The sequence below is a fragment of the Neolamprologus multifasciatus genome, chromosome 3, assembly GCF_963576455.1.
Source record: "Neolamprologus multifasciatus chromosome 3, fNeoMul1.2, whole genome shotgun sequence".
Lineage (NCBI taxonomy): Eukaryota > Metazoa > Chordata > Actinopteri > Cichliformes > Cichlidae > Neolamprologus > Neolamprologus multifasciatus.
Genome location: NC_140441.1, coordinates 42,995,604 through 43,017,787, shown reverse-complemented (window position 1 = coordinate 43,017,787; position 22,184 = coordinate 42,995,604). Strand labels below are relative to the sequence as shown.

General features: G+C 40.7%; 1 protein-coding gene across 1 annotated transcript in view; it reads right to left on the bottom strand.

The window, feature by feature from the left end:
* The window catches only part of nrxn2b (neurexin 2b), a 728,828-nt gene that overhangs the window by 353,425 nt on the left and 353,219 nt on the right, over positions 1–22,184 (bottom strand). Inside the window, 2 exon segments of the mRNA XM_085143691.1 lie at positions 16,885–16,911; positions 19,900–20,103. Coding sequence (XP_084999817.1) covers positions 16,885–16,911; positions 19,900–20,103 — 231 coding nt within the window.

The window sequence follows — 22,184 nt, the reverse complement described above, 5'->3', positions numbered from 1 at the left end:
TCAAACACGACCTGAGCAAGCTTTTCCAAATGCGTTGCCTTAGACGCATTCTCGGCGTTTCCCTTCGCGACCGTCATTCAAATGACACCATCCTCACCAGCTGCGGCAGCCAACCGACGATCGGCGACCTAATCCAGCGCCGCCGACTCCGTTGGTTTGGCCACATTTGTCAAATGGACCCGAGCCACTACCCCCATGGCCTACTCTGGTTGACCTGCCCCACCGATTGGAGGGTGCATCGAAATGCACCAAAGAAGACATGGATGAAACAAATCCAGGATAATTTGAAGGCCCTTCAACTTGACATCGAGCAGGCAAGAACCATCGCCTTAGATCGAAAAGCGTGGAAGATAATCGTTGGTCAAGCAAGAGAACCTGCAGCACCTACAGCAGCTTACGGGTTGCGCGGCAGACCACCGCCGCTGGTCGCCCGCTAAGGACAAGAAGACAAGAAGATCCCCCAAATCAGTACTGAAGCCAAATTCAGTTTTAACAGCAAATGTCAAAGTTGTTTTATGTCAGCAAAGCTACAATTAGCATTTAGAGTCCTGTTAAAAACTAAATATAACCCGTGTTTCACTAGCTTCTTGTACTACCTGTAGCAGCAATAATTCCAAGTGATAATTTTCTGCATGTAAGTTTCTTTCTTTCATTGTAGAGAAATCCTGACTCACTATTCTTGACAATGTTGGTTCAGTTCATTGAGGTTTGTGGGCATTCATTCATGCACAGCTCTCTTAAGAGGCCTCCACAGCTTTTCAGCTGGGTTAAGGTCTGAACTTTGGAGAAACTGGAACCTTTTTATTCTATTCTTTTAAACCCAAATCATTACCCCTCCACCAATGTGTTTGACAGTTGTAATGAGGTGTCTGTGCTGTTACTCTGTATTTGCTTTTCACCAGACATGCTGCTACGCATTACGACCAAATGTCTGCACTTTGGCCTCATCTATTCAAAGAACAGAAGTTCAGAAGTCTCGTGGTTTGTTGAGACGCAACGTTAACATGGAAAATGAGGCCTGTAGAGTTCGAGATGTAGCTCTGTTTATTGGAAAGATTTCTGCTTCTTTGGAGATCTTGGTCGTGTCTAAATTCATGGGCTGCATCCTCCTGAGGACCCAGCCTTCGCGGTCTACGTGGGCCGGGTCCTCAGAAGGTCGGGTAGGCTAGAAGTAAACGGCTGGGGAAATTGGACGGTCTAGCCTTCTGATTAGCATCACCGCTGTCTCAGTGGAGTTTAATAAACTCGGCCGTCTGCTCCTTGCTATCTAAAATATAACAGGACACTGGCGTAAATTCTCGACTGTCTCATACTTCTGTTTAATCTGTTTTCTATTTGACGTTTAGTCAGCTGTGTAAAAACCAAGGAGGAACCCACCTGGGGATTAATAAAGTTTTATTTTATCTAATCTAATCTAATAACTTTAACCTCAGCCAAACCGATTTACTCACGAACAAACTGAAAAAAGCCCAACAATAACATCTTTAGGTTGTCTAAGTGACTTATATATTACATTTAACCCGAGTAGCGAAAGTCCGCGGTGATCTGAAAATGATGTGCCGGGAGTTGTGCCGTTCTCAGCCGCATCAGTAACCCTTGAGCTCCCGGCTAGCTATCAAGCTGGTGGGTAGCAGACGTCTCCCAAAACGTCGAAGCACTTTTGCAAATATGCGATATCTTGATAAACCGAGCAGATATTTGATGTTTACACAGCTACTTTCTCGCCTGAAAATATGTTAAATGTTTATTTTGTGACCCAGAAAGGGTAGTATGAGTAATTTAAAAACTTAGTAGCAGCAGGGCCGCGCTATGAATTCTGGGATATGGTAGGCCACGAAGGACACACCCGACCCATCCTTCAAATTCGGGGAAAAGGAGGACGCATTTGTCAGCTGCATTCGGAGGAGTCTACGAATTTGGACAGCCTTCGGTGCATCGCTGTGACGTAATCGGTCTACAAATGCGGCCTCAGAAGGATGCAGCCCATGAATTTGGACACGTGATGATCAGTTAGTCAAGTGCAATTAATCAGCAGCACTTGGTTCCTATTTAACTTCTGAATTCTTAGGTAAGCAGTGTGTACTTTTTCACAAAGGACGCTATGAAAACATTTTCCCATGATTGTATTTAACACATTGTTGCTAAAGTTTCCATCCAACTCTGAAAGGAACACTTGGAACTCACATACAGTATCCTGTGATTATTGAAAAGATGTGTATTTAAACTTGTCTTTAACAAATCTTTTTTTTTTGTTACAAAAATACAGTATTTTTTAAGTATTTTTGCTTATTCTGCAGAATGAACTGACATTAGGAAAACAACACAACAACTTCAACTGTAAGTGAACTATTGTGTAACTGGTTCATCCACTGTCTCTGCTCGTCTACTCTCTACTTAAAACCAACACTCCCTGGTTCTCCATCACTCCCTTGTTTCTCTGAGAAGCATTTTTGGGGGGAGTAGTTCAGGAGGTCTTGGACGCCATGCATTTCCAAACCACAGGTTCAATGCATTTTTCCTCATGTTTCCCTCTAATGAGCCCTCCCTTGTGCCAGCATAGCCTGGAGCAGATGGGATGGTTCAGCATGGCATCACCAGCCGACACACTGGCATGTCAAACAGGCGGTCATGGGCCTGAGCATGCCAAGCACAGTCATACTCTATCGCCATATGGGAATAATGTGCACTGAGATCATGCTGGATAGGCTGACAGAGTGGGATACATGGCCTGAGTCGCCTGCAAATCAGAACAAATGCCAATGGATGCTTAAGCATATATGTATAAGTCTCAAGGCACAAACAAATGACTGTTGACCAGGCTGAGGTCAAGGCTTCAAACATGCTCAGAGTACTACTGTAGACACTCATCTGTTCACACATGCAAAATGCTCTCTACCCCTGCAGACACGTGCTGTGCTCTCACAAATTTGCAAACAGACGCACACACGCACAATCCAGTCCATTCATCAAATGGCAATAAAAGGCAGACACACAATTCTATACAACGCTCACCAGCCCTGGCAGTTGCTCCCATTTACACACCAATAGAGGCACACACACCACACCCCCTCCCCTCTATACTCTGCAGACTGTGATGATGGCTTGTGTTTGGGAGGTTAATGGCTGTTTGCTCCCCACAACCTTCACACTTGATTACTCAAGTCGACTGCTGTCTGGACTGCGGGGGACATCTCCAGGACACCACAGTCCTTCCTGCCACCACTCTCATAAGTATGCCCTGTTCATTAGAAATGTTAATGAAGTTTGAGGACACAGTGTGCAAAGTGCTGGGAAATGATCCTCAGTGTTATTAGACCACAGCATTAGAAATGATTTAGCAGTGCCTTAAAAAACATAAAATAAAGGAAGAAAAGTACATCTTGAAAGATGGAAGAGCAGAACAAAAGTGTTCTGCATTATGCAGGTCACGTTTTTATCTATTGCATTTTTAAAAATTCAGTGTGGGCTTTGCAGTGCACTGCATATGATGACCGTCTGATTTCCATTTGAAAGTAAGGAAATGTGCTGTATGGATAATTTGTGAAATTACTATAAAGTGTGCGAAATTACACACCCACTGAAGTATTGCAGTTTTTAGAAAAAGTGCCACAACTTCAAACGCTGCATAAAATATCTGTTCCCCAAAGTGGTTAACTTGGCAGTATTAAAGCAAACAGACCTTTTAGTCTTTACTTAGAGAGACTCCAGTGTTGACACTCGTCCCAAAGTGTTCCAAGTGCAGGTAAGAGGCAAATTCACTACACAAAAACATAAAATCTATATATATAGATTTTATGTTTTTATAGGGGCGATCGTGGCTCAAGAGTTGGGTGTTAGTCTTGTAATCGGAAGGTTGCCGGTTCAAGCCCTGGCTCGGACAGTCTCGGTCGTTGTGTCCTTGGGCAAGACACTTCACCTGCCACCTACTTGTGATGGCGCGATATTGCAGCCTTGCCTCTGTCAGTCTGCCCCAGGGCAGCTGTGGCTACAACTGTAGCTTGCCTCCACCAGTGTGTGAATGAATAGTGGTATTGTAAAGCGCTTTGAGGGGTCCCGAAAAGTGCTATATAAATGCAATCCATTATTATTATTTATATGATCATTATCCAGTGACCTTTTTTTCTCCAAGTAGTCACAGTAGCAATGCTTTGTTGAAAGCTAAAGTCTCGAACCTATTAGTAATCTTCTAAAACTAACACTTGCTCTTTATTAGTGGCTTGCAGAAATGATATTGTTCTGCAAACGGAATACTTCTGATTACAGGTTTCTGTAGCTCTCTTGGTCTGAAAAATATCCAGTTTGTTAAAAAAGAATTTGATGAGCTGACTTCTGAAGTTGAACAGGTGTGCTTGTTTAATTGAAATGAAGAGCGGGCTTGGGGGAAACACATTTTACACTGCTGTTGGTGTAAGATGATTAAAAAGTACATTTGCACACCAAATTTATACGGGAGAAATACTAACATAGTCACGGAATTGTAATGAGCAGATATCCAAATAATTTAAGTAATCATATATCTGTCAATAAAACAAGGCACGAGGCAGGTGAAACACTTGGAAATAGCCTTGCAGAGCAAAGATTTGAGTACATAGTTCATGATGTGCAATTTTTTTATGCACTGCTTGTTTATCTTGCAGTACTGAACACACCAGTCTATGTTCTATTAATTACAGCCACGGGCACATGATTTAAATTATGTCCTGTTTAAATTATCTGTGGATTTGGTTAAAATATATACAATGCATACATAATCATGTAAACCGAACGACTGCAGGCCACAGACATGGGTGATAACTAATTTTGAAAAATCGATTATTTTGCTTTGACAACATCATGCGACCTTAAAAATAGAAGCACTGAAGTAAAATAATTATGCAAATCCGCTTGAAAAAGATAATTCGTGAAATTTCATTTTGCCACTCAGCGTATGATGAGGCCACGAACAACTTAATTATTGTTCAGTGGTTTTAAAATGCTTTCAGTGACATTACATACTTGTTTTTTTTGCAACAGAATGCAGCACTACTCGATTCGAATCACAAAATCTGCTCCCTGCTATCCACAAATGTCTCATATATGTGGTGAAAATTGAATTTACAGAGGTAAAGACTATGCAAATGACGCCTTATTCGGAGACCCAGGGGTGCCATTTTATGATTCATGACTGGTAACTGTGTTAACTACCTTCATTGACTTTCAGATGCAGAAGTGTCTCGTTTAAAAATGAGCGATGCAATGTCTAAATTGGAAGGAGTATTTTGGCTGAGCCATGATATTATATAGATTATACATGTGAGCTTGGATAGAGAGCCTTATATCCTTCTGCTCTGCAGGCATTGGTGAAGCACCATTTACTAAATGGCTATTATGTACATATAGCAAATGTGGGAATGGAAGCAGAAACAATGTTTCTACTCTGGTGGGATGTGGTGTGCAGGAGGGCCAAGGGTTCTTCAACTGGGGCAAGTGATCCATTTGGACATGATATTGTTTCTGTAAGAGGAAAGGCTCGTAGCAGAAATCGTTACATAAGACTCCAGAAGTTCATATTGTTTCTATGGCAAGAGACGGGGGTTTTATTTTGCTCTTCAGTGTTATCAGGATAAGACCTCTTTTGACGATAATGCCGTTTGGCTCCTATCTTAAGATATCATATTTTGTGACTCGCAGGAGCGCAGGCCTATCGCTGCAGATCTAATGAAAAGCTGGGTGTATTTTTGTGCATGCGTGTGTGCATTTGTGTCTGCACGCATGCCATCTAAATGGCAGCCATCTGCTAACAGCAAAGATGGCTGTGACGGAAAGATATAAGCAGAAAACGGAGATAAAAATACAAGGAGACATCTATATCATGATCCTCCTCTTCATCCCCCCCCCCCCCCACCCATTTTTTTTTTGTTACAGCTACTGCCTATATTTCTCTGATTCAAAACTACATTTCCCAACTCCATAAAGTAGCTCGACCTGTGTGCAGGAGCTCCAAGGGCAGAGTCACGTTTTTGTAAGGAACTGTGGAATCGGGAGGGATGTGTTTTGTTGGTGCATGGAAGGAATTGGGGAGTGGTAAGTGGGGGGTCTGGTAGTCAGTTGAGTACATGGTTGCATGCTGACACAACAGCAAAACAGCCCTCCTACAGGCGCATCCAAAATATCTCATGCATGGTGCTGCATTACACACACACAAAAAAGATGAGAGGTGGCTGAGTATGTGTATAGACTACAAAACTGTGTGTGTGTGCGGGAGTGTGTGTGTGTTGATGGGGAGGGAGAGAAGAGAAATAAGAAGCAGGGCGGGGAGCAGCAAACAGATTATGTCCCCCAGCCATGATTATCTACGCCTGCCGCTCTGACCCCCCGTCCCAATTACCAAGATAAGGCAGCCTGTGCCCATGTGTGTGCATGTACAGGAGTGTGTGTACTTTCCTTTCGTTGAAGAAAAATATGTGATGCTTGCTCGTTCTTAGGGCATTTGTGTTCACTGGTAGCTATCAGGGACCACACACTTTTTACTTCCCACTGTTCTTGCCCAATTGCAGGAGGGTTGTAGGTGTGGTGCTTTAGAATGATGAAATAGCTTCTCTCGATAGTTTCTCGAACTGCAGATGGACAAGAATACGTGTTTGAGTCAGGAAGATGTTGAGAGGACACCTGATTGATTTCAAAAAGCAGGAAATGAATCATACATTTTTCTCCATCCTCTCTAGAATTTTAGAGCTCCTGCTGGAGCATCAAAGACAGGCAACCCCCATCTTCCCTTTCGTACTGCCATCTGTGCCCTGCTTCTTTGCTTTGCCTTTTCATCCTCACCCTCCTTTGCATGCTTCTTATCAGTGCCTGTCATCTTTTACATCTCTCTTCCCCACAGGTCCCATAGGGGATGCTGATTTATGATTTGAACCGCATTTCCCAACATGCTGGAGTAAGAGGGTCTGATCCCACGGGACAACCATCAGTCCTGTAAGACAGCATGGGTCTCGACAGCTCCAGGTTGGTGCCAGTTCTTTCATTAGAATCTCCGCAATGAGTCAACATGTAGGCTGTCACTAAAGCCTCATAGCGCTGAAAGGAGGCACAATGACCACCTGGACTACTGTGATGCCACTGATTGAGCCACAAGACAGCTCAAGACAATCCATCTGTAATATCACATACTGTGTGAGTCAAGAACACTGTTATCTGTAGGCCTACGCACACATTTTTCAGTGGTGCAGCAATGCCTATGGTTTGATAAAATGCATTTTTAAAAACAAATATTCTAACACAATCATTGGCCAATGTCGACGGCCCATTTCATTTGCAGGATCCCATCAGTTGTGAAAGCTGCTTTTGTTTTCCTGTTACCATAATTCTGAAATGAAATGAAACTCCTATGTGGATATGAAAAGTTTTTGTTTTTTTTTACTTCATTACTTATATTTAATCCCGACATATGATGTCCAGCTATCTGTAATACAGAAGCACTAAAAAATTAATGAGAATTGCAGTAGTGCATACTTTTCTTTTTTTTTTTAAATATACAGATAGGAACAAAATTATTATAAGCACTACGACATTTAAAGTTTTTGTCAAAATTTTGAGCTTTTTTAAAGTGCATTTTGAACAGAGCAGGGAATTCTCAACATTGGATTTCTAAACATACTAGTTTTCAAATAAAAATAATATATAATTTCTATTTGCACACCATATAATTATTTCAGAATAAAGCAAAAACTACTAGGGTCAATATTATTAACCCTCTGAAAAACTGAACTTGTGAGCCACAGCACAAATACTGCTGTGCAATGATGTGCTTTAATGTTTTAATGCTCAAAGATGTAAAATCAAGTTAATTTTCCAATTTCAACTTCAAGAGTTTGAGGTTTCACTTGAGAAAGCATCGTGCCAAAAAAGTTGAAACTTATCACAAAACAAGAGATGAATATGCGAAATTCGCAGAATTTCTAAGTGTCATGAACTGCACTGTAAAAAAAAAAGTAATATAAAAGTATTTTACTGTGTATTTTACAGTTTTGTGCTGTTCTTCTAGAATATCATTAAATTTACATATATAGACTGTGATTTTACGTTTCAAATGTAAATTAACATAAAATCACTGTAAATGTAATAAAACACAATTTTCTTGTTTTTTAAATGTATCTGTCTGTACATATGCATATTTAGATTGTTAAAATACATTCACAAATGCATTAAAATTTCACAAATATTTGTCCGTTATTTAAAAGATTGAACTGTTAAATTCAAATGTAATGCTATGGAAAAATATATAAAATGTTTCTAATTAACTTTTTTTTACATCAAATAATAATAATTATTAGTGTTATTTAGGGCGATCGTGGCTCAAGAGTTGGCAGTTCGTCTTGTAATCAGAAGGTTGCTGGTTCTCGCCCTGGCTCGGACAATCTCGGTGGTTGTGTCCTTGGGCAAGACACTTCACCTACCACCTACTGGTGATGGCCAGAGGGGAATTGTAAAGTGCTTTGAGGGTCTCAGAAAGTGCTATATGAATGCAATCCATTATTATTTAAACCAACTGACTGTATATTTCTGTACATTTAAGTATTATTATTCATATTGCAGCATTCATTGACCTTGTTTATAGGTAATTTCATTGTTTAATCACATGTTCCCAATTTAATGTTTAAAAGCACTTGAAAAAGGCAAAATCCCATGTAAAATTAGGGCAACAAACTGTATTGTCATTACTGAAAATAACCGTATTTTTATGAAAAAGTTATTTTCAGTTTTTTTTATGGTATTATTTTGGCGCCCCAGCTGCCAGAATATTACTGTTTTTTTAGGATTTGTTTTTTTTTTACGGTGTGGAGTGATAATTATTATTAAGAAATTCCAAGAGAACTATGCAGTTGGACCTGGCAGAGGCAGGAAATGAAAGATTTTAAAGACTCTGGAAAGAAAATAAGGGAAAGTTGTTTCTAAAGCCCCCACACCACTGCAAAGACACCAGTGAAAGAATCTTTGAGAGTACAATTCCAGACTTGACTAAGTCAATTTCTAGAAGCTCGCAGACTGAAGTATGCCAAGGACAACCTGGAAAAAGCTTTTGCATACTGGAAACACATCATTTGGTCTTATGAGATGAAACTAGAGCTTTTTGGCCACAGAGAGGCTGCTTATGTTTGGAGAAAGAAGGGAGAAGCATACAACCCAAAGAACACCACAGTGATATCCACAGTGAGGCACGGTGGTGGGAGCATTATGTTATAATGCTTAGGCATCTGGAACTGGGAATCTCATCAACGTGGAAGGAATCATGAAGAAAGAAGGATATATGAAGATTCCAAAAGAAAATTTCAAGTAGTCAGCAGCAAAACTTGGTTTGCGTGATTGCTTTGTCTTCCAACACAGCAACAACCTAAAACACAGGCCATGTTTGGTGAAGAAGTACCTCCAGAAGACCAAAATTGAATGTTAGAGACTGGCCTGCATAAACATTTAACTTGAGTTCCACTGACAAAACTTTGGGGTGAACTTAAGGTCCATACCAGAAGACCTACAAATCTGAAAGAGCTCGGGAGATTAGCCAAAGATGAATGGGCTGGGATAATTCAGTTGACACATTTTTGTCAGCTGAAATGATTGTGTTGAGAAATGATTTTGTTTCTGCGCGCAAAGTAAAATAAGATATAAATCCAAAATAAAGCAAGGACATTTGGAAAGAGATGTTTTAAAAATTCCTTGCTCTGTTTAAGAGCACTTGGGAAATGGGCCAATCATTCTCTCCTTACCTGTGAAGCTGCTGCTACTTTTGTTCATATGTAAAAGTCACAATCCCCTTAAAACAACACTAAAACATACTTTTCTTACTTTGTTCAGCAAAACAATAAAAATGAATGAGAAGGTATGTCGTAGTCCAGACTCCAAAACTCCAACACAACAGTGAGACATCAGTGACAGACAGCAGTGTGTGGAGAACAACGTGTTAGTGCTAAAGATGGCTTAACCGCTTGGCTGCCAAGATGAATCCCCTGAAACCGAAAGGGTCCAGTACACACACTGCTGAGGTTTAAGATGTCAATGAGCAAGTCAAGCTTCCTGCATTCCTTTCCAACAACCTCCACAAGCTCTTCAGTGGACCAGGAGGGCAAAATCGGTATTCCTAAACACACTGTTTTCAACATGGAAAGCTAGACACTGAATCTGTCTCTCTCTGTTTTCTCAAGTTGCAAATCTGAATTTTTTGAGAGGTTAGATTTGGTGTAGAGAGTGTAGACTTGTGACATGAGACCAATGAGAACTTTGCCACAAGGTTCTTAGATCCAGAGGAAGCAGCTAGAGAAGGGAAAAGGGAGGAGGTAAATAAGAAAAAGGCACAGCGAGAGTCTTTTTAAATCTTCCACATTCACTCAGTATAAACTGCAGTCTGGTTCTTCACCTTCCAAGTATAAACTCCAGCATTGCTTTTATGTTCTGAATGGGCTGTAGCAACATTAAGTACGTCAGGAAATAAAACGCAGTGACTTTGTGAGTCCACATTTTTGTTTTCTCAAGTATCGTGTGATTTATTGTCAAGGCCATACAGTATATATTACTCATATGTTATCTTGTTATGTATCATTGGCATTTGCAATCATTCATAGCTACTGGCCTTAGCACTATATATAATTACATAGGTTACCATATACCCCGATGTAAAGTAGCAGACAGCTGCATACATATACAATTTATTATGCTGCCGTGTTTCCACACAAACACATTAGTACATTCCATTGCAGCTCTAGTTAGAAAATGTTCTGATTGCTTATTCCTTTGATGTTTATAAAGGCTTCAAAGAACTTCTTTACTAAGTCATGCCTGTTTAACATTTAAAGAGGCATTTGGTTTGTTTCCATTAAAACAAGCAAAGAGCTAAATGTGAGAAAATATTCTAAAATGAAACAGAGTTGCACAGAGATATTTATGTGTAGTTTTTAACAGGCTGTTTGTGTGTGACAGCACACTTTTTCCCCCTACGCAAATGCTAGAAGGGCTGCATATATTTAATGCATTTGTTTTTTTTGCTGGTGTTCAGCATTTTCACCAATTCCACAGTGACGACTGCTAATTTTATTTAAATGTGTTAACTACTGGAAAAATGCAAGATTCATTTCAGTTGTCCTTTACTGAGCAAGATGACTGATTTTAACACAAGTCTGCTTATATTAAATTATGCACCAATCCCTGAGGGTGCACCAGAGGCATTATGTTAATAAACCTTCTCTCATTGGCTCATTGCATCACCCTTGGCCTGGAGTCTTGGAAGATACAATGAACATTAAATAAAAGAAAAAAAGAGCCATCCTCCATTGGAGCATTAAATTGCCTTTTTAAAATCAAATCCCAATCCAAGCATCTCCAAAACAAAATTTATTCAGTCTCTCTCTGATACATGCTCCAACTTTCCAAACTGTAGGATGTTGCGAATGCTGACGGCAACTTTTAGTGCCTACTGCAACTCCATCTTTGACATCTACTTGGCTCAGACAAGACATGGTGACTCATGATTTAAGTGAGCGATTGGAAACTCATTCAAATTCAATATTTGTGATTCACTGAGAAAATAAGAGAAAGCCATCTGCTCGGAGGGAAGTGAGACCAAGCAGCGGAGGTAGATAAGAACCCAATTCGCTACAATTTAGACTGAACAAACTACCTATTCAGATTTTCAGTGGTCATGACACCGCCGTCTCAACACACACATATATATGTGTGTGTTGAGACTAGAGATGGCACGATACCACTTTTTTATGTCCGATACCGATATCATAAATTTGGATATCTGCCGATACCGATATGAATCCGATATAGTGTTTTTTAATCAATAAAACTTTTTTTTATATCTTGCTGCTTTTTGTATAAGTTCATACTCAAGTTAAAAAACAAAACAAAACACTAAAGCTCTTCTGTTATACCTGTATGTAAAAAATACACTGCACCCAAAATATTTCATAGTTCAGCAATACTGATCAATCTAATAAACTTAACCTACTCCATCCTCCCTATTCTGGTATTTTAAAGAGTAAGTAACCTAACTAATAGGGTTGCAAACTCCCAGCAAAAAAAGCTAAAAATAGGGAACCAACCACCCTCCACCTCATGATGCTTAATCGATGTAATCAACTTTAATTTGATGCACTGTGGAAAAAAAAAATGCACAGAAGTCAATTAATTTTGAAGAATAATTAAATAGATTCAACATCTTTCTTCAACAGAATTGCAGACTGCACAGATGGAAAAAGTACTATAGCTTACTAGGGTATATTAGACTTAATTGTCACTACTGGACTTCTATACATTTTACATCAGATTAAATCTTTGGGTGTAAGATTCGGATAATTATTTATTAAAAGCTAGACATTTTAAATGAGAATAAGAAAGAAAAATATGTCTTTGTGCCCCCTTTTCCCTGTTAATGCCCTATCGGCCCCCCTGGCTATACTTTGCTAGATCCGCCCCTGCACAGTTATCAGCCATCAGCTGGTGGAGGCAAGCTACAGTTGTAGCCACAGCTGCCCTGGGGCAGACTGACGGAAGCGAGGCTGCCATATCGTGCCATCGGTCCCTCTGGCCAACACCAGTAGGCGGTAGGTGAAGTGTCTTGCCCAAGGACACAACGACCAAGACTGTCCGAGCCGGGGCTCAAACCGGCAACTTTCTGATTACAAGATGAACTACCAACTCTTGAGCAGGTCAAGTTATATATATATATATATATATATATATATATATATATATATATATATATATATATATATATATATACATACATTGTATCTGCAGTAAAAATGGTTGCAGGGCTCTTCAACTTTGCTATTTAATTCAGTAGCCAAGGCTGCACATAGCACATGGTACTTTGATGAAGCACAGAATGTGTTTTAATTCAGGTGTGTGTGGAGGGAGGAATTATTCTTTCATTCCTCCATTGTGGATCACATCCAGTTTCGTATTGGACATATTGTACAATCACTCACTTTATTGCAGTGTTTCATTAGAAGTATTTAATTGTGTGGATGTTACAAAGAGAGTGTGGACATAATAAATAGCATACTAAGCAATGGTACTGAATGGTAGTCGTACAAACACTTACGACTTTGTGTCAATTGCAATTTACAGTGCTGATAACATTATATAACTCCTGTTGCATTCTTTCATATTATATTCTGCTCCTCACTGAACAAGTGAGTTCAAACAGATAAAAGCCAAAGTCAACATGAGTACATTCAACTGAGAAACCAGGACATTTGGAGAAATCAGGTCACACTGGTAATATAACCTGGATACTGCATGTGCAGCTGATCAGTAAGCAGTTAAAATACTGCTACCACTATCAGAAAGTAGTGGTGAAATCTTCCTGCATGCTGCACAAAAATAAGTGAGCACATAGAATTACTATTGGATTCATCAACTGCGCATGTGTCTCATGCAAAAGAAAATGTAATGTTCAAGGTCAAAACCATACAAGGTCCATTTTAGTTAAGTATTGACTTGAAAATGACATTTTTTTGAAGGGGGGGGGGGGGGGGTGTTTGCTTAAAAAAAATAAGTCGGGCTTGGGCTGTGTTAACAGATGGCAAATGTTATGTTTCCCCAAGACACAAACTGGGGCTCGAGTGATAAAAGAAAAGGTTTCACATGAGAGTGGACTTATTAAGCTTATTTCCAGCTCCATATTGCTATTCTTGGATTCTGCTAGAGTGGCTTTGCACGCTACAGTCAAAAGAGATCATTCTTTATCTCATATTGAGCCTTGGTGCGGCACCTCAGTTCAACCATGAGACATTTTAGTTATTCACCCTTTAAAGCCCTTTAAGCCAGCTGTCTCCTGATTGGCTGCTGAAATTACAATGTTAAGGAAGATCTACTTCACAGCATACAGATCTAAGAGTACAAAAAACAGTGTTCACGACAGCATGTAGGCTGAACTCTCAAGTCAGAGAAATTAATTGTACATACACTGACCTCACTACCATATCAGTATGGTGACAGTATGCTAGCAGTGAATTGGGGAAGTGTTTCCCATTAAAATAAATGTCATGTTCGAGAGGATAAAGTGTGCACATTAAGATAAAACTGCAGCTTTTTAACCAACTCTCCATTCTGAAAAATATTTCATTGCTAACTCTTCAAAAGCTACTTTTTGATTATTTTGAAATGTTCTTTTGGAAAATGACAAATGTGCATAACTAGTGAATGAATTTGTTACAAAGCTTAAAAGGTCCATTTAGTCTTGTGATGATTTCTACACCCTGTATTTTTCAGTCCTGCATAATGAACAGTTATTTGTAATATCTCCTATGCACTGGGCGTTTCAGTCTATGCTGAAGTGAGCACTTGGATGAATGGGGCAAAGGCTATGGCATTAGCAGACGGAGTTCTCACACCCCACATGCTGGCCATATGTCATGCCAAATCGCATCTCATCTCTCGCTAAGAAAAGGTGCTGCTGGAGGCTGAAAGGCCACCCTCCAAACAGATATCATCAGCCTGACACCCTGACCTGGACAGAGCTGAGGGCTACAGCTATGCTATGTATCATATCTAGACACATTAAGTCAACTGAGCTAATAAAACACAAAGCCGATCTTTCAAAACTAGGCAGTCCAAAGTCCAGACATAAAAGCGGGTCAATAACAGTGCAGTCCATTAAATGCATTATTTGTGGGTACTACCAAATATTTGTGAATATATATCTTAATGTCATACTTAACTGCATGGTGGTGTGATGGTTAGCACTGTTTCAGTGTCACAGTAAGAAGGTCCTGAGAGGGAATCAAGGCTGGAGCCTTTCTGTGTAGATTTTACATGTTTTCTCTGTGTCTGTGCAGATTCTCCCCAGATACTCTTCATCCCACAGTCCAAAGACAATGGTGAATGGTTGTCTGTCTCTACTGTATGTGTTAGCCCCATGATGGATGGCCTGTCCAGAGTGTCCAGGAGAGGATACATGAATCTTCGTTATGGTTACAATTTAAAACGAATGCTCAGCCTGCAAAATCTTTGTTCTGCTGGCTACTTTCTTTGTGGACCAACCAGCAGACACTTCGGTAATCCTGATTTTCTTACTAAGATTCAAGGCTTAAGCTTTTGTAGGACTCAGGAGGCGATATCGACCAGGAGATGTCATGGTACTGAATAAATTGTTGTCTGTAGTTCTGCCTGATTTGTTCCCTCACTGCTTTTTCTCTTGCTCGCTCTCTCTCTTTCTCTCTCTCTGTCACACACACACACACACACAGATACAAACACAGTCCCTCACTCTCGTCCAGTTACACTTACTGTATATACTGGAAACTCTCACACACTGTTGTGTGACCGAGAGAAGTCCTACCCATAAAAAAGGAAATTACCGCACAAGATCAGTCATGCAAAGAAACAAAGAAAGGTTAAATCAAATATTCCCTGCAAAACCACTGAATTCCAAGTCTGCAACAAATTACTGCTTAAGTAGAAAGAATGCGTAAGAAAATCAATATTTAAACTCAACAGCTTCTTTTGAGCTTTAACAATAAAGCATACAGAACCTCCTGAACACAGAACCGCCGATGCCACAGCTTTCAGTTTTAAACAGGTTCACAGTGAAATGTTTGAACGCTATGTTGGAACAAAGCGGATGGTTAAAAACGTATGTCAGTCTTTAATCGAGCTAAACCCTTGTGTTAGGCTGACATCTAGTGGTTAATCCAGGGTATTGTGCTCTTTTAAGCATAATTGAAATGTTTCCTCTTCTGGTGTCTCTTCCACATATTTAGGGACATAATTCGACATACACTAAGGCCACTTCGAAGCCCGATGGAAGCTTATGAGGTTTTTGCATTGTAGTTTTATATGAATAGCTTTTAGGTGCAGTGATGCGAATGATATACTGTAACGACAAATGTGATTAATCTGGCTGCAATAACGAAGTAGAAAATTAATTAATGCCTAATTCTCTAAACATACATGAGGCAGGAAAGAAAACAGAAGTGATTTATTAATTGGTACCTTCTCAGCTGTTGTTGTTAGACACAGATCAAAGTCATGCCCCAACCTTTCCCCCTTCACGAATACTTCATCGAAACTGAGAAACACACCCACAGACATGCAATCATTGTGGCAAACAAGAGGTTTTCTCTACTTTGTCACCACTGCTGGCAGCACTTACCTGTGGGCTAGTTGTTCAATTGTCAGTGACCGTGATAGAAATAACAGTTTGCTATCATTTTGTCAGCATGAGGCAGAAAAACATTAGCTTGCTCGGAAAACAAGCACACACCAGGTGGTGCCATCTCTCAGTGGATAAGCAATTAGCTTTGAAGGGGGGGACAAAACTACCGTTTTTTCCCCCCCACAAACAAAACAAGCAACACCTGTGTGTGCAGCCATGTGGAGCCGAAACTCAGCGTCGCATAATAGAAAATAGGGACATCCAACAGGGGAGTGTCAAGTTGCCCTTTTCTGAATGTGTTTGTGGAAAAGGTTGACAGGAAAATGACTAGAATGGGGAATAAGCAGGGGGAAGGCAATGAAATAATTTCATAGCTGGGAGTGGTAGACAAATGAGAAAGGTTGTGGGATGGAAAATTCTAATAATTACGCAAGTGAAAGATTAATTAAATCTATGTCAGAAAAGGGGAAATTAAAGTGACAAAAGCAAATAAGAAAAACACCGATCAGGTAATTAAAAAAAAAGGGACAGACATACAATAGAGGCGGGAGAAAAAAGCTGAATGATGGGACAAAATTAACAGTTGTGTTTTCAAAACTAAGAAAATATGGGAGCGGAGACACGGGTAATGAGTGGAGGGAAACAAATCATGTGGACAGGAGAGAGCAGAAAGCGCCACGGCACAGAGTCAGGATGAAAAAGACAGATACATTTTAGTCAGAAAAATGGATAGAACCACTTACTGAGGCTACAGTCTATCCTGATACAATCTGGCGGGAGAGAGAGCGAAATGGTGAGATCAAATAAAAAGAAAAGGAGGAAAAAGGATAGAAAGAAGAGATTGGATAAAAGAGAGAAAAAAGACATTTTTACATCCTTCAAGGTACATTCTGCAGACAACCAAACTTTGCTCTGGGGCCACCATCCGGGGACAGGCTCTGAGTCAGGATCACCCTTTCCCTTCATCAATCCCATCATCCTTCCTTCACCTTGCTCCATCCAATCCTCCCAAAGCACAGTAGAAGGCAGACTTGCAAAATAAGATCTATGTATTACAAATATGAAAATAAACTATACAAAGTGGTCTACTGCTGACACTGAATAAGACTACTAATAAGCCTACTTTGTGATTATAAGGAAAACTAAAGTAAATTCTGTGCTTGGAGTCACTTGGTTCCTATTAAGCACAATCTCTTAATGGCCTTTTTATCTCTTCCACTGCTTATTGTTATTTTTTTTCTCATAATCATAATACTAAAAAAAACATCCTTTAGAAAACTAGTTAGAAATGGTCTAAATGTGCTGGTTATAATCACGCGGTTTGAAAAAAATGGTTTCAGTACTATCTAACTGATCCATTCGCCTCACACTGTGGACATAAACGCTGCAATACCGTCATTACAGCAGACGTCGCACCACGCAACTGTAACGTCAGCTGCCTAACCTGGTAATTTGAGATTCACTTGCCTTCTACAGCACTTTGGGTTCGACAAACCTGACAGTAACTGACACGAAAAGGTGATCTGCACATCCCAGCCACCTCATGCCTTGTGCACAGAAACTGAAATAGGCTTGTATATATTTTGTGCTACTTGCTACAAGTGGTGTGAGGAAAATGCCGTAAAAAGTGTTTCATCGTTTTAAAAGCTGGGTTTAAAAATATGATCTTGTGGCTTAAAGCACAGAAAAGCTCAGTTAAAATCATGCAAAGTGTCCGTAAATGCCCAAGAAACTTAATGTGACTCTTCGGCGTAAACGGACCTTTGACTCGACTCTAAATGCAGCTGGAAATTTCTTTGACAGGAACTGGTACACTCTACCTGTCACACACTGATATGTTAGGATCTACGTGTGCATGTGGCAGAGTGGCTGGGTTGTGGTCTCGAGCTGTCAACCGCTACAGAATAGTGGACACAAACAGCCAGGAACCAGTATCACTCTGTAGAGATTTGGAGGTCACACAAACACAATGATATTAAAATGCTTTTATGGGCCACGAGCATCGACTGATGTTTTCCGAATACATTTAATTCAGGACAAAAGCAACATTCGTGATTGTAAACAGTGTAAAGCATTTTGTAGAGGAGGTCTAATCATGAATTACTCCCTCGATAATCAATAAATACAATATTTATGGCATTAGGTAAAACATGCCAGCCGTCATCTGGCCTACACGTCGCAGGCTGAACATGCTACCGTCACTCTCTATCATTAAAGATATCATTAGGACTACATCTGCCCAATTATAGCAGTTCCTAGTGATTAATTACCAGGATTTTAATTATCTTAACAAGGATTAAGGCCTTAACAGATCAGAAGGATTCCCTTCTGAGTTTCAGACTTGTTTCACTTTAGTTGTTAATTAATTTTCTTGCAAAAGAGCTGTGGAAATCATTAGCATAGCTAAGCTGAGTTTCATTTAAAAGCCGGTAAGAAAGGAAGGAAAAGGGGCTGGTATAGAAAGTCTCTTGAGGATTAGCTTTAAGTGTGGGGGACATAGCTGAGAGGTTAAGATGTGGCCCTAGGTACATTAAGTTCAGCTGTGTATGCCCCGACAGCTACAGCTGTGAGCTGGTCTCTGACTGTTTGATCCGAGGGCCGCAGACATACAGGCCATTGAAGGGATGAAAAGTTCCATCTTTTGTGTCCTGGACAGGAGGGGTTTTATGACTGATGGAAAAAAGTGAGAGTGTGAAGGAGAAAGAAGATAGAAAGAGGAAAGAGAGGGGGAATGCCCTCCTTCATTTATCCCACTGCCCCCATTCATGTCTCTAAGGTGGCTTAAACTCTAATATTCCAGAGTGCACCTCTGTCATGCTCCTCCTGGTTCACTGCTGACAGTGTGGGCCTTCAAAGGGTCAGGACAGATTTAAAGTATCTAGAGCTGGAAGGTCATACCATCTTCCCCAGAGCAATGGTATTCATTGCAATGAAATTTTAATAAGTCAATAGGAAGCATTATTAGAGGGGATTCATATCCCCTTCCTAAGATTCCATCTAGCTTACAAAATCACGGAGCTTCTCCTATTAACACTCAGGCTGCTTCACATCCTCAAACCTCCCATTGAGCACATGGGCCCATGAAAAAGACTCCTGCCTACTCGCAGCACCAGGGAAGCTTTGGTAGAGCTCCGGTGTAACGCAAGAACCATTAGGAAGCGCAAGACAGAGGCAAGTCCACCCTGAAGCTTTAAGAGCAACCTTCAAGGGCTCAGGGTCAAGGCAGTGATGTTGTTAGAGATGGAGCTTTTTTACCAGGATGAGGAGCCATGGGGCTTCACAGAGTACAAGAAGAAGGGGATGAATGCAGAGGAAGTGAGGGCAGGGGTCGAAGCATATTGAAGAGAAGTTACTGCAGGGTGTCTCCCTACAGAGGTTGGAATGACTGCGTTCTGGAGCTAGTTTTACATTTTGACTTTGTCTCATTTTCTCACAGTTAGCAGTTGGTAAGGGATAAGTTTCTCTTTGTTCCTCAGTTTTCTCACATAAATATCTCTTGAGCACTGTTGGCAGTTAAAAACATTAGGTAACGGCCAGAACCTACTGATGTAACAGAGGGACACGTTCAGAAACTTTTTCCCAGCCAACTACCTGACAATGTTTAAAAAAAAAAATCATGCTGTGAAACTCAAAATGTCAAACCAGTATTCTGAGTACAAAGGCATACGATGCTGAAATACAAAGTGAGTGTGAGGAGACAGGGAAGGAGGCAAGGGAAAGGTTAGCGGGGACATCCACAATGAATCACGGGGGCCTACCGAGGTTAACGGTGAGCTTGACGCGGCCTCCGTCCAGCTCCAGTCGCAGGGTGTCCGCTGACTCCTTGGAGGTGGTGGCCATGAGCAGGCCGTACGCTCGCTGAGACATGAAGCGCAGCGCCACGTCTTCGGCCTCCGTGTGCATGGTGACCGGCATGATGATCTTCAGGTACATGCTGCCGTCGTAACTCAGCACCGTTGCCTCTGCAAAGGGGTGATGAAGAGGATGAAGTAAGCAACGAGTAACAATCGAGGGAACGCTGTCTCCCGAACAAAGGTCGGGCCGGCATCACAGCTAAGTTTAAAGTAGCTGTGATAATCCATGTAAGCTCAATTACAGTCGAAAAATCTTTCAATCACTCACGTCCCGCTTTCTCCAAAGACGACAGCTCTAATTCAAACAGGATTTAGACAAGACGTGCGTTTGGACGCCATATCAACAGCATAGGATCAAGGGAAAATTCGGCATGAATCAAGATCAAAGCCATGTATGTCTGAAAACGTCACACCAAACCAAAAAGGGGATATAAATCTTGTTACACCTCTCAGACATTCAAATTGAACAATTTCATAGAAATAATCAATGCGCACATCTTCTGAATGTCTTTTTCTGTGTGTACACTTTTAGCATACCTTATCATTTACAATGGATTTGTTAAATATGTATAACATTTACTTAAATTAGATCTATCGGATGGCTTAGGAACGCCTTAGGGAGGCTTCTGTGACCCAGCCCCCTGATAAGGGGATAAAAAAATATGGATGGATATATAATTATCTCATAATTATGTTTACATTTGTTTACAAGAACCCACATTTCAAGAAAATGCTGACAATTTTAAAGTGTAGTGTATTAATACAAGAAGAACAGGAAACCACAAAAAAGGGACTTAACAAAAACATCAGATGCTTGCCAAGCTTAGAAAAACAAAACTCAGTCCGTGCTGTAACACGTTCTTCGTGTTCACACTACACTGAAGCGTGGTTACTTTCTCTAACATCGCTGCTGCCATAAATAGACCGCTGTCGGAGATTGACAGTTCCAGAGGAGTGCTCTTATCTTGGAGCGTGGGTCGATATGTGTCACCGCAGGCTAACATGAGTCACTTTCACAGGGTGCTTCAAGCATTTAGATTTTAGAGTGTACAAAAACACGATGTTAAAAGATGCAGAAAAATCCCTCCTACAGGCCAGCAATCGCTTAAAATGCTGCTATTTCAAGAGCGCACATCAGATTCGCAAATCCTACACAACACACTGTGTGTACTTTGACAAAAGTCCCACTTGTATTAAAATGTGATGCCGCTGCATTATTTTATCAAAACAGTGAACGGCTAAAAGAGACCATTCGTTATTGCATAATCACATCACTACAACCTGCAGGGCCCTGTCCTTGTCTCATCAATATCACAGATTCTCCTGTCATTCAGCTAATCTGTGAACTCAGTTTATATACACAGGTGTGTATCTAGCTGGGTATTACAGAAGTGTGCCTGCGACACATCCCTGCAATAATACAAAAATCCACAAGATGGCAGAAGAACATCACTTAAACCACGCTTGTCATCCGAGGAACCAAATAGTAAATTGTTAAAATTATCACCCTTCAAAATAAGGATATTTCATCCTATACCCCGACTGTCCTGACTTGAATCCAATTTCTCCTTCCCTCATTACCCTCCTTGTCCCTCAAAGTTCCATTCCGTCATGGCTCACTCACCCCCTCAGACAAGCTAAGACAAACCGCAGGCTGAGGTGTCTGCACCTAATTGGGATGCATCAGAAGGACGTGGTGCTGTTTGACGAGCTCACCCTGCCTCGCTGTGGTGCAAAGGCCACTCGTGTGTGTGTGACTGACACAGATGGCGGCGGGAGGCCTGGCTGCTCTGTCGCACTCCTGCCGACATCCCAACACTTCAGCCAGTGGGCTGAATGCAAGCAAGTCTCAGGTGGCATTTGGTGCACACACAGCTCCTTGTCGGTTACAACAGAAGGAAGAATGTTGTCGTATGTGTCAGCACATTAACAGAAACTTTTCATTGTTTGGTGTTGGGACTCTCATGATTTCCTTTTCATTCTTACTGCAGTGCATGGGGCCTTATATAAAGGAATATCTTTGCTTGTGTGTATATGCTTGTCCTGCTTTTAATGCGATAAAAAAGCATTTCATTTCTTTTCTGGAGTGTAGCCAAAACAATTATATTTAGCATAGTCAGTATTCAATTAAATACAATGAATTCAGATTCTATAATTAATCCTTAAGTGGTCAAAGAAGCTTCACTCTT